Source organism: Seriola dumerili, unplaced genomic scaffold, assembly GCF_002260705.1.
Source record: "Seriola dumerili isolate Sdu_G_001 unplaced genomic scaffold, Sdu_1.0 BDQW01000621.1, whole genome shotgun sequence".
Taxonomy (NCBI): Eukaryota; Metazoa; Chordata; class Actinopteri; order Carangiformes; family Carangidae; genus Seriola; species Seriola dumerili.
In genome coordinates this window covers 287,266-306,100 of record NW_019174876.1, presented here as the reverse complement: position 1 = coordinate 306,100, position 18,835 = coordinate 287,266, and the positions used below count along the sequence as shown (strand labels likewise).

Here is an 18,835-nt window from a genome sequence, read left to right as displayed (position 1 = left end):
TCAGACAAGCAGTTAATGATGCTGACTGGATAACATAGCTGAGCTTCAACTCACAACCAGGGGCTATTCTGACACATATGGATACTATTTGACCAAATGACCAGATGTTGATTTCCCAAACATGTCCATCGTGCCAGCAGCTGTTATTGCAAGAGGTTTTGACAAAGAATTTGTACTAAAAAAAATAAAAGGAAAAAATCTCCACATCTCGATGTTCCTCTTGCTCTAGTGATTTCTACCTCATACACTGGCAGACTGGAAGTAAAGGGAACTACAATACAGCAAAAATACCTGAAAAACAATCCAAGAATTTAGTTTATCATACTTGTTTTATGAGATTTATATAACACAATCACAAGACCCTCCCCCATTAATATCAGAGACTCTTTCATTAGCCGTCAGAGCTAACATACTGCTGATGTTTTCATCCAATGTGTGTTCAGTGAAGCTATGAGAACTGCTGCTAAGCTAACAGCTGCTGTGCTAACACGTGTTTAGTATTATTTTCCCTGGTGGAGTCGGCTTCATCAGGCCTCTCTGCTGGCTTAGCTGGATGCGAACTGGGCTTCAGCGAAGGCTGACTGCTGACAGGGAGCACAAACACACTGAAAGATGGACTGACAACCACCCCCCCATACGGACAGCCACAGTTAGGGGTAGTGTGTGTGTGTGTGTGTGTGTGTGTGTGTGTGTGTGTGTGTGTGTGTGTGTGTGTGTGTGTGTGTGTGTGTGTTGAACTTGAATGACATCCTCAGGGTTGAAAGTCATCTCTGAGGAAGGTTACACAAAACGTGCACATACATACATAAACACACACAGACTGGACATTCCCAGGTGGAGGACTATATCGCAGTCAGCATTTTTTCTTTATGATAGTGTTTGTGTGTGTGTGTGTGTGTGTGTGTGTGTGTGTGTGTGTGTGTGTAGCTTTGAGTGACTGGCTGCTGAAACTGCTTTATACAGGCAGTTGGGATGAGAGTATGAAAATTTCTGTCAGCCTGTGAGTGCTGATTGCATTGTTCACATGTACATTTGTCACAGACCATGTGCAAGTGCGCGTACGCATAGACAGTATGTTGCCTGCAAGCAAGTATCTGAGCGCACATTTGTCTTCACAAATATCCTCGTATGTGTGTGTGGGTTACCTGAGGTTAGTGTTTTGGCTGTCCATGGCCACACGGGAACCATTTGGACTTGGGCTGTTGGAGAAAACAGGAGGGGAGTAAAAGACAGAGAAAGACAAAGAGAGAGAAAATGACACACAAGAGAAGGTGAATGACAGAGAAGCATTGAAAACAACAGGGACAGTGAGACAGGACAGATAGGACAAAGAAAAAGTGATTCACAGGAGACAAGTGAAAGGACACAAAGAAACAGAAGGGGAGATGAGAGAAGAAAATGAGGTAGAGGAAAAGCAGAGGAAATACACAGAAGACGGAGACATAAAAAACACAAAAAGGCCAAAACATGGACAAATACAAAGAGAGGAAATGGATGAAAAGACAACAGAGTTGGTGAGAATGACGGAAAGTGGACAGGAAGGAGGAAAAATACCATTGGCAGATACACAAGACAGAGGATAGGGGAATGGACAAACAGAGAAGAACAAAAATATAAGGTGAGATGAATAAAGCGAAGACATTCATCTGTGATTATCTTACATCAGACATATTCATTGCTGGAGGATTCATGACTGTAGTGTGCATCACAGGTTCCCTAACAGTTTTCCCCTCATTTCAGGTTATTCCAGCATCCCCAGACAGGAGTCATCACGTCCATTTCCAGGACGGATAGTGTGAGTGTAAAGCTACTTTTAAAAACACTGCGTTTTTAACCGTCCTTGGCAAAAAATATGAACAGAGCGGAGGGTGGCTCCGAATCTCATCTACTACGAACAAAAAGCAGGACAAAATGTTTGACTTGTTTAAGAGCCCTGCCTAAACATAGAAGATGCATCATCATTGACATAATATAAACATTAACACCACTATGTGTGAAAAAATCTGATTATTTGTTGTATAACATTGAAGTGTTGTTCTGTTTTCTTGTCCAGTTCATTGCCGCTACTAAAATCTCACAGTCAGCTCCTCAATACAAACATACTCTTTAGAGCTGGAAGCAGGGTATCTGGCATCTTTTAGGATCAATTGGCTTCAAAGTCATAATCCCTTGATTGTTGTTTCACTGAAATTATTGTTGTTGTTTTGTTCACCACTAGTTTGAATATTCAGGGTAGAGGGGATTGTTAACTAAACAAAGCAGATGTAAACATACAGATTTGCATGTAGCAGCATATTTGCATTTCTGTTTTAGGCTGTTATGTATACACTATATTTAAGTAGAAAGATATAAATAGTGGGACAAAAAATAACAATTTTATTTGTCTTCGGTAAGACAGATGTAAACCACAGCCAAGGTAATCTCCTTGAATATCCTGCCCTGGGGGCTAAAACACATTATTAACTGATACACTCACTTGAGTACAAGATGCAGGTTAGCAGACAGTCGCGGGTCTGTGAACTGTGTTGTTCGATTGTTGTGGTCGACAAAGTAGACACGGCCAGTGGCTGTGTTTCTGATCTCCCAGCCTGGTGGCAGTGGGCCAAGCTCCTCACAGTTCACATTGCTTAAGTCCCTGAACAAAATAATTAGAAGCCATTAGCAACAATGACACTACAAATTAAATGCAAATCTAAATTAAACCATAGAAAATACAAACATACATACTGCATAAAAAAGCAGGCCTGCAGACCAATGACCATCATACTCTCAGTAGCTTTGGTACTTCATGTACTACTATATAACTGAATGGACTCAGTTGGGAGAAAATTAACATGGATAATTGAGGAACTATGTTATTAACAACACTGAACCACCTCCTAGGATGTTGATTACTACAAGAGTTACTTAAATCCATGTCCTTTGTGGAGTTCAGATTTTTATGTATGTCCTAAATGTAAGAGAACATGCTGATGAACCTCATGCTGATGTCTTTCAGCAATACAAGTGATTGACATTAACATTTACATGAAGCTTCACAAGACTCAGTCAATCAAAACTCAGGACCACAGCCTTCAACAGGCTCAAGAACATCAGCAACATTAACGTTGCCATTATCCTTCTGCCAAAGTATCTGCTCTAATTTGTTGATTCTCTTTCTGTCCTGTACACTGACATTCCTGTCAGTAGAAGTCCTGATCTGGGACAACGCCATAGCCTAGGGAGGTCTTGTGCCTTTGTGAGTGAGTGTGTGTGTGTGTGTGTGTGTGTGTGTGTGTGTGACTACTTTGTCCTTGTGTGAAGTAAGGACACATCACTCAGGGACAAAGTACATGCCTTGCTGCACTCATCACAACATACTGGGTCATTTTAGAAGCTCTGTCCAAAATGACCAAACCCAGAGTTGCTGCTGTAAGTTGGACGTTACACGCATGTGCTTCATCACTGAGCAGCAGCTACACCGAGTCATGGCCAAAACTGTAACGCAATCGCACCGCCCGCAGTCTCTGGTGAATTAACTAGTGGACCACTGAGAGTTGGTGAACAGTATGATTGAATGCAGAACCACTGGCCTGGTGGTGTTCAGCTCAACATCTGTCCAAAAATTTTCTTCCAGCCCAACATCGGACTCAGAGGTCATTAGTTTGGCTGACCCTGACTTGAGCCTGAAATTTGACTAATAAGACTGTTTTTGAACACAACCCTGAGCAATTAAGTGAGAAATTAGGTCTGATCCAAACCAGTCAAGACCACTTTGGCCCTGTCAGTTTTGGGAATATATGTCAGGTTTTATATTAGGATTAAAACAATACAGGCTGTCCACACGGTGGTTAATTCATCATGTATTTAACTCAGTATGTTTTTAATTCTGAGATAATTGTGCTCATATTAAGAGCTATTGGTAACATTTATGAAAAGAGACTTGCTAAAAAACCTAAAAAATTTGGACAATAACCATGAAAAATATACAAGGATAAATGCACAAAGGTGTTACCTGGGTACCCGGGGGTCATGCCAAGTGCTGACTCCAGTCTGCGTGTGGAGGAAGTAGACCTGGCCCTGCTGAGTTGTTCTTTGCTCTAAAAAATAAAAACAAAAAACAAAAAGAAATTTGATTTGCATTAATATGTCAAAAGGCAAAACAGCAGTGAAACAAGCTTGGAACTGTTTATGGGACTGTTGTTCTGTAGTCTAGTTCAGGTGGGTACAAGCACGGATAACGAGTTTGTATATTTTAGAGAAGAGGAAGTCTGTTTATAATTGATGTGACAGGCAAACTGCTGGGACAATGTTGAACTAAGAGTTTCTTAAGGTGTGTGCCAATGTAATCAATTAGTTCCTCTCCAGTCTCCAGTAGGCCTATCCCAAGAGTGTGGGGAAAATAAAATGTGAGGGGAAATTTATCAAAGACTTCCATGAGTGTTTTTCCTTGTAGAGAGTTCCTTGATGCATCCTAGTTGCCTTGTTTTCTCTTAAAGGTTAGTGTGTGTACTGAAAGTCCATCCACTCCTATTAATCTCCAAAACCAAAGGAAATGGAAAGGAAAATGCTGTCATTCATGCCAAACCCACTAATATAATATACTGTAAACAAATAAGGGAACTGAGGACACCAAGATGAAATCTGAGGAGAATGGTTCTCATTTGTAATCCGTCACTGACTTGTTGGACCTTTGGTTCCATCCAGCTCATGGATGAATGAAGAGTGAGTGTGTGAATGTTGGCACAAAGTGTGTGCGCCGCACGGGTGTGGTGTTCATGTGTGTATGTTCAGCCGCTAATCCATCACTACCCCCCACCCCAACTTCCTACTGGCACAACTCATTTCCTACCCACCTCTCCCTGTCTTTTTTCCTCTCACACATTCCCCCTTTCTCTCTCGCTCTCTCTCACGCTCTCTCACCACACCCAGCCACTGGTTCAGAGGGTTCAGCTGAGGAAGAAAGCTCTCTAGCTGTTGGGCATCAGTGACTCATTTTGTCCGACCTCGGCCAGCCTCAGTGGACACAGCAGGACATTTCAAAGGGGGCACGGGTCCAACAGTGCCATTCTAAATCACTGGCATACAGCCCCACACTTAAAATAATAATTTATTTTACAGACTCTGTGGGTATTGTGGGGTGCACTGTGGCTGACTGTGAAAAGTGCACTTTTAGGAAAAAACATTCAGATGTTGGAAAATGTACTTGCTTCTGCATTATTTTCCCAATGTGTTTGAATGCTGTAAGTAAGGCCAGCTTAAGTAACACGGTACAATAAAAAAAATAATAACCAGTAACTCAAAGTGCCTTTTCTGAACTAAACACCAAGCTATGAATACTCTGTTTTCCCTCCATCTCTTCGCTGTGGGAATATCAGTCTGCAAAGCCAAAACATTCCAACAAACAGGAGAGGAGAGGAAAGAAAAGGAGAGGAGAGACAGACTATTAACACACAGCAAGAGTTGAATGCAGTTGTTATGATGTGGTGTTGTGGGAAGGAGGGAAAGGGGAGGTCGAAGGGGATTAACAGAGAAAACGTGAGTGAGCCCAAGGATAGAGCAGGGAAACAGACAGAGAGAACAAGAAAAGAGGATACAAAGGGCCTTTAAACTTTCTTCTCATCATTAAAAGGAAAAAAAAAAAGCCAAAAGTATAGTTAAAAGTATCACTGCCTCCAGGCAAAAAACAAGATAGAGCCAAAGAGCAACTCACCGTGTCTTTGATCTGTGTATCTTGTATTTTTGAGGGTTATGTCTGGGACATCACCTCATCAGTAACTATGGTAAATATAATGCGATATGGCTGCAGCTAACTGATAGCCATCCCACACACTCCAAGATGTTTGAAAAACAAAATCTTCAGTTTAGCCACTGTGGGATTTGATCGCTCTTATAGTTAAACACTTTTTGAAATATTCTACATCAGTTCCGTGCGGAGCTGACCGGCTAATTGAATGACTACAGTGGGACAATAAAATGTGATGTCATAGACACTGCCTTTTTTACCACAGTATCCTCAGTGCTCACTATGATGAAGATAGAGAGTGTGTGTGTATATGTGTGTGTGTGTGTGTGTGTGTGTGTGTCTCTCACCATAACCCTCAGGCAGGTCAGGTGGCGTATGCAGGTGTGTCCGACTCATGTAGTTACGATGCCGCTGTGATCTAACCCGTCTCTCCTGGATCCGCTGTTCGCCTGGCGGGCCGCTGGCCACTGCCCCATTAACGGGAGTCATCACTGGTGTGTTCTCGTCCACCACGCAGCTCAGCGGACGCCCTGATGGGCTGGAATACTCTGACGCTGGCCTGGGAGAGAGCAGAGAGTGTACATGTTCATGTTTATACATGCTCAGGCCATGGTCCTATCTGTGTGTGTTCTTCTGAGTGTAATTTTAAGCTTGTTTCCATTTTCACCCCCATTTTCTAGTTATAGTTTCTAAATATATATATATACATGTTATACAGGTGAAGCATTTTAATAACAAATCGGAAATATTGTACACTTCAGATTGTAAAGAGCTTTTTGGCTAAAAGATACCAACTTTCTTGCTGTGAGGTGGATGAATAAATTGACAAGAAGAACGTTATTGTTTGTTTTCATTCCTAAGAGTTGCATGCACGGTGGAGTGTGTTAAATGAATGAGTGATAAGTGCTTGACTTTTGATTATGGTGAATGTATGTGACTGTCTACCACATTTCTATCCACTTGCAGGAACCTGGGTGTTACTGTGTGTTAAAGGTGTTCTGGGGGTTAAGTCTTAGGTGTAGCAGATTTAATTCTTCTGGTGATGTCTAGACGTAAACGAAGTGTAATTATTGGATAACAGCTTGTGTCATCAGTCCTCAAGGGGAAAATGTATTTCATGCTTATGGTTAAGATTTAAGTGATATGGATGATTATGGGTTGCATAAGAACAGACAAAGTCCTTATAGACTAAGGTAGAATCTTAAAATGTGCTTGTGTGCTACTGAACAGCAGGACTTCTAAAGCAGATTTGTAATAAGCAGACACAAACACAGGCATGTTGGCTTACTGACACTTTCTGTGTGTGTTTGTGTGTGTAGCATGTCTGACCACTGTCTGGCTGTCCGGAGTTACTGACGCCTTGGCTATCTAAAACCTTGGACCCTTGTCTGTCAACCCTCAGCCAACCTGCCCCCCCACCCCCTCCACACACTCTTCCTCCCATCCATTTCCTCTGTTTCCACGCTCATTTAATTCCCACCTCTGTCTCCTATTTCCCTTGTCCTTTCTTCATGTTCTACCACTTTTCCCAATCTGAGCCAGTCTTCCCTACTCCTCCAAAGTGTCATCTCATAGCTCATGGTCCAGATTTGTCTTCAGTCAGGAGCAGTGACAAAAGCCAGTGATGAATAGTGTTTAGTAAAAACAAATGGTTGCAATCTAAAACCCATCTGCATAAGAAAAAACAAATTCTGGAGGAGGGACATACAGTTTTATAATATTCCCTTTCGTTATTTGGTAGGTTAATATGTAATGTACTTGCCGACCTAGTTACCATACAGCTCTTTCTCCACTTCACTCACCTTATCATCTTGTTCATTAACCCTTTCTCTTCAGCCACTCTGTCATTTCTTCCTCCTACATAATCCCTAACTGCTCATCTTCATTCTTAACATCATCTTTTCCACCTCCCTCTGTGACCTACCACTTAACCTTTTCCTCACCATTTCCCATCTGCTGTACCTTGTTCTGCTATGCTGCCTGGGGGGAGGGGTTGTGGTAAGAGTGGGTGAGGCTGTGTAGAACTAGTGTTTTTTTGGGGTTTTTTTGCATAGTACCCTAACGGCTCCACTGATATGGGCCAAGTAGGAAGGCGACAGTTGTTCTTGCAGGAACAGGGGCCAAGTAAAACCTGGCTGCCCGACTGGCTGGCTAGTTTATTTAGGTGTGTGTGTGTGTGTGTGTGTGTGTGTGTGTGTATATTGCAGTGGGGTGGGGGGCTAAGGAAACTGACAGCAATTCATCCATTACCGACAGACTGTTATTGTTGTGAGTGGAGCTGAGTGGAAGTCTTTTTTCTGAAAAGGGAAGTGGAGGAAAGTACAACCGCTTAAACAGACCCCCCCCCCCCCCCCGCTTTTTTGTAAAAGGTCAAGTTTGTTGTGGTTTACAATAGTATGACTGCTGAGCTAAAGGCAGGAAGTAGAATATTTGGAAAGCTCCCATTTTAACATGGCTCACTTTTATAAAATTCTACATCATTGAAGTCATAGAAGGGGATGTGTGCGTATGTGTAGACGTACCTGGTAGGTCTCTCCCATTGTGTAGTACGTGTGATGTGATTCAGGTACTGTATCCTTCCAGAAGCTGTCCTCCTCTCTTCCCAGCTGTTTCATGACATATTAAGACAAACAGGGCAGATGCATCATACTTGTTATAAAGCAATATCACAAATGGAAACGAAGCAAAAGAAACACTTTTGTCCATGTTGGAGAATCATCGATAGACATACAAATTAATCTTCTAAATCTGTCAATTTTTTTAAAAACACATCAAGGATTAAAATATATAAAAGATTAAACAACACATCAAATCATTTATTAAAAAACTTAGAAAGAAAAAACTGGAATAATACTGACCCATCAGGCAAATCATTGTCGAACAGACGACTGCAGTCCACCACTGGCCCTCCTGTCCCGATGCGATCCCTGGACTGAAGACTTACTACACAGTTAGGAAAGACAAAGAAGATTGTAGATCAATAACATTTTCTACCAATAGAGCTTAGATTAGGATGACCAATATTCACTGTATTTAGCATTTTGTATTAAGTGCCTATGGCAGGTGGATTCCAGTTCCACTGATGTTTTTATACATTTGTCTTGCTTATATTCTCCATGTTCCCTTTTCTCTTCTGACATCAATGCAGAGAAAAGCAAAAATAAGAAAAAAAACTCCTTGTTTCATAGGTAACAGATTAAATGTATCCTTGTGTTTTTATATTATAAAACCATAGAAATAAAGAAAAATCCTCTCTGTGGTTGAGTGGTTAGGTAATGAACTGAGTCAGAGTATTGAGACAGGCTATGCAGTCTGGGTCAAGTTGTGTTTTGTAATGTTTAAATAATATAATGGACTGAGACATCAAGAGCTGCATTTGACACAAACATTGGTTCAACATTTACTTTCATAATATCCAATACTGAAAAATGTCAACTTATGTATAGTTAATTGAGGACGATTTTGCTATTTGCAATAACAGAACTCTCTGTTCACATTTTGTATTGAGACATCTAAAAGGAGTAGTTCCAGCAGTATCTTTTAGCTGTTAATTACTTCAGTGTTTTCAGACAATGTAGCTGAAAGTATCCACTGGAACGTCTGATTACAATACTGCACATACACTGTGGTTTTATTCGATGCAGAATTCACACACATCTTCATACAATATAGTGCAACTGATGTTGCATTTCTTACCTACTATCTGCCCTCTCACAGTGTCATTGTCATTGGGGCCCAGTTTATTCAGGTCCAGTCTCTGATCTGCAGGGAAAAAAACAAAAACAAAACAGAAACCATAGATTTAACATCTGTCCATCTGTACAACCATGACCACATTCAGGCACTAAGATGCTGTCTAACCTTTAGATATTTACACTAAGTGACTGAGTGTTCAGATCAAAAACATTGTTGTCCCACACAGTCGCACAACTCCGAGGAAGGTGTATTGATAAACAGGCTTCTATTGCGTACTATAGGGGTATACTTTAGTGTTAAGTATTTTGAATGTCTCATTTATCTATAAAGGACATTTACATGTATTTAATAGTGCTGCAACTTATGAAAGGAGGTTGATTAGTTCAGAAAGCCCAGCAGTGTCATTACCAACAGGGACCAAATTGCCTAGTGCTGGCAAGCTTTTGGAGCCTTTATTTTGTTCAAGACATCACTATTGTCAAGCTAAGATAAACTGATTTATTGAAAATTCACCAATGCATAATTTAGTTGGGATATACTAACATAGCCAGGCAAAACTGTAATATAATAAATTAAATCTCCATGATATTGCGACTTTAAAATGTTAAAGAAAAAAAACAAAACACACTCTACTCTGCAGAAGAAACCCCTCTGCAGCTTTTCCATTTTAGTGTGAAAAGATTTAAATATAGAGACACCAAATGTCATAAAATTTTGACATAAAATTTCTTAGCAATCTTGTTGTTGTTTCTGGAAAAGTAAGAACTCATTGTCTGCTCAGCACAGGATAGCACTGCCAGACACAGACAGCATAGGAACATAACCCAGGAAGACTCTGAACAAGATCCAGACACAGATACACTGCAGTCTCTTTCTCTCACACACACACACACACACACACACACACACACACACACACACACACACACACACACACACACACACACACACACACACACACACACACACACACACACACACATACCCCTCCCGCAGGGAGATTTGTGCATGGCAGTCAAGCTGACCAGCACAGGGACCAGGACTGACATCAATTGGTGGCCATTAACAATGCAAACTGTGTGTTTGTGTGTCTGCTGGATAAGAGTGCTGCAGGGCTGTAGGTTTACTTAAACATGGAAAACTAAAATGTATGCAAACATAAGACTGAGTGTGAGTGTAGGAGAGAGGGGTGAGGAAGGGAAATATGCAGAAGAGGCAGAAAAAGGCAGAGTGAGTGCGAGTGAGAGAAAGGGAGATAAAGAGATGCCCCAGTTCTCCATGAGCTAATACTAAAACCAACGTCAGACAGGATTTGTCATGCCTTTGTTATGGCTTGCCTGTATGATGTTGTATCCACATGAAATAGTATGTCTGTTTGTATGTATAGGCTAAGCTGATTGCAACAAACCTGTAACTTGCTTCAAGACTTGTGTGTGTTTGTGAATGTGTGTGTGCATCTGTTCTGGATGTGTGTCTAGACTAAACAGTGATGGTCTAAGCCTTTCATGGCTAGAATAGTAAGCAGATTTTTCTCTTAAATAGGAGAGGAGAGAAGCAAAGAGACACAACATTTACAGACCATTAACCACAAGTCCTCACCACACCATGCAATTCCTCAGAGCTATCATAAGTGAGTGTTACAATGAACTAAGTACATAAATGTGTGTTAATATGTGCATGTGTAGTCACATGAGCCCAGTGTGTTTAATCACTGGTTCATGTGTACATGTCTGTGCACATATGTAAAAACTGTAGTATCAGCAGTATCCCAGCCAGCAAATGAGTAAATATATTTCACCATTACATCAACACTATAAATACTACAAACAAGTAAACAACAGGGTTCAAAGCGAGGCAGACTAACATGTGTAGTCAGTCAAGTCATTTTGAAAAACTGGTGGTAATGCGTTTGTGGGTTCAGAAGTGGGGTAGACGACTTAGAGATTTGTGTCTGCCATGCTACAGGAAGTGGAGCTCACTGTAGACCGTCTTCTAGTAAACTTGACAATCATGGCGGATCCCATTTTGGTTTGCAAAAGTGTGTGTGGGTGTGTGTGTGCAGGAGTGAAACAGCTTACGGAGTTTGTGTTTGCATTGGATGACCAAGTGAGCTATGTGTATGAATGTGCCCTCTAGGAACCAGGGCAATTCCAGTAAAGTCTTTTGTGTATGTGTTGGTTTTATGTTTGTGTCTGTGTGTGCATCATGGTTAGACCACAGACTGGGCACTGTTCATGTGTCTGCATCACACGGGACAAGGACAAAGGGATAAAGCAAGCACTGGTGTCTTGTCATACATCATGTCTCCCTGTCCACTTCCTGTGGCTATGATAAAGTATAATTTCTGCCATGTTTACTGTACAGTAAGTGGCTGGTCTGGAGCCTAACCGGAGCCTATACTGCCTGTTTCTGCTAGTTGTGGGTAAGTCTAAGGGCAAATCATGTTGCACCCACCCAGTGGAGTAAAAGTATGGCACCAGGCTTCAGTGGCCATCAACGTCCCTTTTGTGGCAATACTGATGCTGTTGTGGTTCTTGGTGAATTAGGGGGTGAATTTTATGAGCCAAGAATGTCATTTAGGAGCAAACAAAAAGGGTGCTGGAAACTATTCTGAACTCCATGTGAAGTATTAAGCTTGACAGTTGGAGGCTGTTTTATCTGGGCCAACCAAACTACAACTGTCTACATTCATAGAAGTATCCAACTATGCAGTTTGGCTTAAAAAAAGCTTCCAACAAATGGTAATTATATTCAGACAGACAACTTCTAAAGTGGTTGTGGGGCATGACTATGTGGAACGGATGAATGGAAATAGGGAAAAGGCCGGATGCATAAAAAAAGGGGGAAATGTAACTCTGTGTGGTGGTTCTAGCAGATATCTGACTGTGTGTTCAAGACAGTCAGGTCAGGAAGATGGATTGAAGCATAGGAGGAGAAGGAATGTTAATTTGACAGTATGGACTACAGTTAAGTGTACATGACCTTGTTGAACTTGGCATTAAAATCTGTCTTGGGTGATCAGATCACAAGTGGACAGCTTTAAGTACAAGTGTAAACACACCCAAGACACATTAGGACACATTTGAATCAGATCACAGGGACCAGATTCTGATCACACATGGCCACATGCTTTTAGAAGTGTGAACACAAATGCATCTTGGGCCACATTAAAGGATCGCCTACTCAAATGATGTCCTTTGCCACGGTCTAATTAGTCCTGCTACAGTTTCATAATGAACTGAAAATATTTTACTATTTCAAATAGCTAAAACCATATTTCATTGTAGAGTTGTGCGCAGTGTAATTATTCACTCAGTCCCTCCTTGCCCTGCTCACTCACTCACTCACTCACTCACTCACTCACTCCCTCACTCACTCACTCACTCACTCACTCACGCACTCACACACTCACACACTCACACACTCACACACTCACACACTCACACACTCACACACTCACACACTCACACACTCACACACTCACACACTCACACACTCACACACTCACACACTCACACACTCACACACTCACACACTCACACACTCACACACTCACACACTCACACACTCACACACACACACACACACACACACACACTCGAAACAACAACACATACATGTTTATTTGCAAGCAAGGAAGTGAGATCTGATCACATTTGGTCACTCAAAACACATGTGGAGACAAATTCTAATGCCAGGTGTGAACTGACGTACTTAGAGCTGTCCACATGGGATCTGATCACCGAATTAGTATGTTATTGGCAGGTCTGAACTGGGCCAAAGTGTAAGTATCGACTGACTGGTACTGCCATAAGGCAGACAGGACTAACAAGCATCTGGCCACATGGACTGCAGAGAGAAAATAAGAGTTTAAATCAGTTGGCAATTAAAGGGCCTCTTGTGTGAAACAGTGACAATAACTATATCAGCAGGACTAGGCCTATACCTTCAAGAATAAAAGCTATTTGTTTCCTTGACAGAAAGTTGTATAGCTCTAAAATGAATTGTGGCTATCGATTAGGTCCCAGATGTCTACAGCAGGCAATATTTCTGATATGTGTTGCATACATGACTTGCTTGTGTACTGTGGACATAAATCTTACAGCAATGAATGGCTGGCATGGGAGCAGCAGCAGGCTACAAGCTGGAGAAGCAACAGCAGCACTGTTGAAAGAGTGAAACATGTAGCAGCAGGCTAGCTAGCTATCACACAGCCACAGCCAGATAAAACGGATGCACAGGAAAGACACCCTGGTCCCTGGACAAAACGTTTGTCTCTACTGTTGGAGACAGTAGGTCTGACCAACACATTTGTCTATCTGACTACATGTGCTAAGTACAGGATGTTCTGTATGTGCATACACCAAATCAAAATCAAAACAACTTTATTGTCTGCATTTGTTCACAACAAATAAATTCATCTTCACCTTTCATGACAATCAACATCAGATATTACAACACAGAAAAAACTAAAGAAAAACAAAAAAAGAGATGATAACATGGTTCACCCAACCACTGGATGGAGCCTCCCCATCACCTTTCACTATCAAGCCAGACTGGCACCTCAGGGTAAAGGCTTCAGTAAACATGCAGAGGGTGCATGAAGAGACCACACATCTTGACCTTTTTTCAGTGATTGTTCAAAGACATTGAGTCTGCACTTACACATACACAAACATAAACAGGTACTTACAGCCAGTGTCTTTCAGCCTGTTGATGGCACTGGACAAGAGGCGGACACAGCCCAGGAAACCTGCGCCCTGCTTTTTGTGGATCTTCTTGTGGTTCCATACACTGATGGTGATGGAGTCTGCCTTTCCAATATATCTGACGGGGCAAGACAGGGAGTGAAAAATAACAAGTCAATAAGACAGAAAAGAGGACTGATGGCAAAGTGAAAAGTAGCTTGCAGTGTTGTTATTATGCATATAATTTCAAATGATCCAGTGAGACATGGTGTATGCCTGTGTGCATATTGCAGGAGGGCTCAGACCTCTAAGAACTATTTTTTTAATCAATTGACAGGAAATGAAACTTGGAAATGAAATTAACTCATAAGCTAAAACAAACTTGTACTCAAAAAAGTTTCCAATACATTAACACACGCTAAGTAAAAATAAACAAAAAATTTTAAACCTCTATTTTGCATGTCTTATTAGCTACTTCTCCCTGACAGCATGAGAACAATGCACACAGTGTTTGCAGTGTAAACTTTCAGACTGTGTAATGAGGCAGATTAGTTGATTTTAAAGTAACTTCTGTGTATGTGCTTGTTTGTCTGCAGATTTAGCACAACTGAGGCCAGTCTAGTCTTGGTTGAGGAACAGAGGAAGTCTCCGTGATGTACTCCACCACTTTCTTGACACCCAGACAGTTCTTGCAGTAAATACACAGAGTTCAACATTCAAATGCACAATCACACATTCATTGACACACACATAATTACAGCCTAGCAGTTGGCTCTGATGCAAAGCTCTATATTATATCACCTGCAAAGAGTGGGGTTTCCCTACTGAATACATCAAAATGTATAGGTTTAGTATTTAAGCCAAATCACAGAAGTTGGCAAATCGTTGTGCTGAAATTAAATTACAACCTGTGTGGGTTGTGGATCTTGTGTGTCCAGTGATTTAGTTTCTAGTTACAGTCTGAAAATCTGATCAGGAAGGAGAGTGGCTGCGTTGCAATCTTGGCACGTTCTCTTTGTCTCTCTAGGCAGATGCTGATCTGTTTTGTTGCACATGTTGATTAGTATTATGTTGATATGACCATTTAACACTATTTGATGACAAATGGATAGAAGAACACACTGATTTCTGCCACGATAGCTTAAATCTTCTCCTCCAATAAAGGTGAGTTAATTAAAAGCTTATTTACCAAGAAGTGGGTACTTGACTAGAAACCACTGGAGGTAAGCTGTGCCAAATTCTCTATCTTAGTATATACTTTGATTAGACTAATATTTACTAAGCTCATCCTTGATTAGGAAGTTCTTCTTATCTTGGAACAACAAATGTACTAAGCACTGTACTATTATGTTTCAATGTGTTTCACTGCATTTTGTGTGCTGTGATGCCACTCAAATCATCTCTCTGCAGAAATTATAGTTTTCTAAGTTTAATCTTGTGTTCCTGCTTTCACACAGTGTTGTTGTGAGGTTAAAATGTAAGTGTGATGCAGAGGTGTGAAGCAAAAAAAAAAAGGAGAACTGAAATAGCAGTGACAATGACAAGAGAACAGGTAGACCAATATGTTATTTCCTCACTCACAACCGCAGAGCCAAACAGTGTTAGGACAGTGCCATTATATAACATTGCAGGTACTAAGGTAATTGTTATTGGTGGTGATGGGTCAGCTAAAACTACAGTAAACTTTCAGCAATGATTAATATCTGGACACAGTATAACTACAGACTGAAGTGAATGTGACTCCCCGTCTTCTGTAGATGGTTGTTGGCAACAAAGGACTGCTGTCTGCACATGTGATAACATCTCAGCTGCTAGATGACAACAAAGATATTAAAAAATAAAATACTCCTTAAGGATTAACCTGCATATTATGTAAAATGTATTGAGAACCATTAAAGTAAGTCTCACACACACACACACACACACACACACAACTAGGTGGTTACAGCAGCAACAAAAATAAGGGTAAGCATTCCTAATCCTAAAGACAACAGCACTGGAGGGGAAAAAATTCTTGGGCCATATTCAGATTAGCTTTCCAGACCTGCAAGATTCCCCCCAACTTTTTTTTGCCAGGGAACATACATTACAATGGGAAATTTAAAATATTATTTCTTTCCAGATTGGATATATTTTATATTAATATTGGACAGCCTTCAGTTGTTAACATCTATAAAGAAAAAAATAAATCAGAGTGGAGATTCTACAGCTCTGGCTTGTCCATATCAAGTACCTTGATCTGATTTATGTAGCTTGAGTTGATGCCAAAGCATTCTTCCTTACTTCCCTCAAAACTTACTGTTACCATACTCTTACATTCACCCAGTACCTCAGTTTAGTTCTCTTCTTCCACTTTTGGACATACGCTTTCACAGACTTTCGTTGCCTCTCAAAATGGAAAATTGGGGGGATTTAAGAAAAAAACATCACTTACAGAGTACAATAAGTTCTGGGTGCAATGCAGGCACATGTGGCATAAGTGCCTGTTGAAGTTGGCTGAACCTTTGCTGTCATTCACAGACAAAGACAAAATACTATACAGTATACAATCAAAACTATTCCAAGTTCTAAACATAAAGACATTTGCTTTCCATTAACACTGACTTCCATGTCAGCTCATACTTTAACTGTGCCAACTCACTGCAGACAGGAATGAAGCAGAGACAAATCTTCCCCAGCTTAAACCACTAATCAAAAAGTGAGTAACCCCATACATTGATTGGTAAACTGGGGGTGGGAATGTATGCCATACAGAAGTACAAGGCTTGTAGTAGGTAGGATGTGATAAAGAGAGTCAATACGGCAACTACTGTCAACGTATTTTTAACGTGGATGGCCACAAGGACAGTAAAAACTCACTGTAGCCGTGCTATTGGCAAGTTCAGCATTTCTGGGGGAAAAAGACAAATAAAAACAAATCTTGCTCAGGCAGGATGTGTGAAGACTGGTAAGGTAACACAGGCTCTCATGAGGGAACAGGGTTTGTACAGCACATGTACAGCAGTTAATATAGAGTGAAAGCTGAGGGAGCAACTAAAGCAATGTGAGGGGTTGTACTGAAAAGGCAGAAAACTGAGGGCAAAACATGAGGAGGAAACCTGCCAAAACCAGACCTACGTACTACTACGAGTTCATGAACTTTCAACACTTAGAAATGTTTTTGATAAATTTGGCTTGGTCAATGTACCCTCAAACATCTTCTGCCATCAACTGTAGTATTTTTGTAAGGTATTTAGGATGCGCAGTATAGGGCAACAAAGCCCCTGGCAGTATTAGTGTCATGTGGGAAAAGACCCCACCTCCTAAAGCTGGCGGCTCAAGACAGGGGGTGTGGTGAGCTGGCAATCTGCCAAGCCCACACTCCCATCTGCTTTCTGTGGCATGTTAGCCATTTCCTGAACCAGAGGAAGAGGCCAGGGTCGCTGGCGGGGAACACACTTCTCCGAGAGGGTGGGGATTCAGTAGGGGGAAGAGAATTATGTAAAAGAGGGAGGGGATCTGAGGTTGAAGTTGACAGGCGAGAAGAAGCATTGCAAAACAGGTGTGTGTTTGAAAATGAACGTGTGTGACCAGAGCTGTAGTTACATGCAAATTATCAAGACACAAGCACAGTCACATGTGCATTTTAAAACATACTGCATATATTCCTCCACAACTGTGGAAGAAGAAGGATTATAAATAGGACTGCTAACAATTAATTTCACAATCAATTAATCTACTTGTTATTTTATCATTGAATTTCTAAGCCTATAAAATGTCAGGAAACAGTGAAAAAAGTCCATCTCCGGGTTCCAAGGTAACAACTTCAGATGTCTTGTTTTTTCTGACCAACAGTCCAAAACCAGATATTCAGTTTACTATCACAAAAGACTAAGAAAACCAGGTCAGATTCCTCTTCAGATTTATTGATCATCAAACATTGTTGCCTATTCATCATCTGGTGAACGACTATCGTGGCAGCTCTAATTATAGTATCATATTTGCTGCCTTTTTTCCTGAATGATTGGCCAAGATATCTACTGTCATACATATTTTCACCTTGTCACTATTCACTTTCCTTCTTTTGTAATTCTTCATTTGCCATTCCTTTCATGGTTCTTTCTCTTTAACTCTTTACATCTGGCTTCCTTTTCCCTCGATCCTTCCTCTCTTTCCACCGCTTCCTTCCATCTCTCACCACAACATAAGCTCAGTTGCCAGTGGGTCCTTTGGGTCCTGTGGGGTGATCACTCCTTGTAACAGCCTGTCGACACAGACCTCAGTACAGGGAACATTCACACCACACAGCCTCAATGAAATACTGAAGTATATAGTTTAATACAGGCACTTGTGGAGTGTTATGCTCATCCTGCTCTAGCCATTTTGGGTTCTGAGGTCAGTGGACAATATAATGACCACATTTTGCTTTAATTCTACAATAGCCTGCAAGTATGAGAACCTTTTTCCTCATGTATCCCTTCTGGTTTCTTTGACCACTGCATTATTAATAGATTTTATCTGAAATGCAAATGATTTGCATTTACATTTCTGAGACTGAAAGAGAAGGGAGAGCTTCCTTGATAGAAAACAAAACGTCTCAAGAGGCATAAGTGACTCACCCTGAAAGAGATTATAAAAATAAAGTAGTTCTCTGAATAAGTGTGATAGTTATACAAATTAATTGTTCAGGAGTGCAAAATGCACGCTCCATTACCCAAAATAGGCAGAATCTGTTATTTGAGAATTC

At 41.0% G+C, this 18,835-nt stretch overlaps 1 protein-coding gene across 1 annotated transcript in view; it reads right to left on the bottom strand.

Annotated features, from left to right (window-relative positions):
* Positions 1-18,835, bottom strand: part of LOC111236290 (E3 ubiquitin-protein ligase SMURF2-like) — a 65,956-nt gene that overhangs the window by 12,484 nt on the left and 34,637 nt on the right. The window contains exons 4-11 of the mRNA XM_022764968.1: positions 14,115-14,248; positions 9,422-9,487; positions 8,584-8,668; positions 8,248-8,331; positions 6,073-6,284; positions 3,995-4,079; positions 2,477-2,635; positions 1,146-1,199 (exon numbers count right to left, since the gene is read on the bottom strand). Of these exons, the coding sequence (XP_022620689.1) occupies positions 1,146-1,199; positions 2,477-2,635; positions 3,995-4,079; positions 6,073-6,284; positions 8,248-8,331; positions 8,584-8,668; positions 9,422-9,487; positions 14,115-14,248 (879 nt within the window). The remainder of the gene's footprint in view (positions 1-1,145; positions 1,200-2,476; positions 2,636-3,994; positions 4,080-6,072; positions 6,285-8,247; positions 8,332-8,583; positions 8,669-9,421; positions 9,488-14,114; positions 14,249-18,835) is intronic.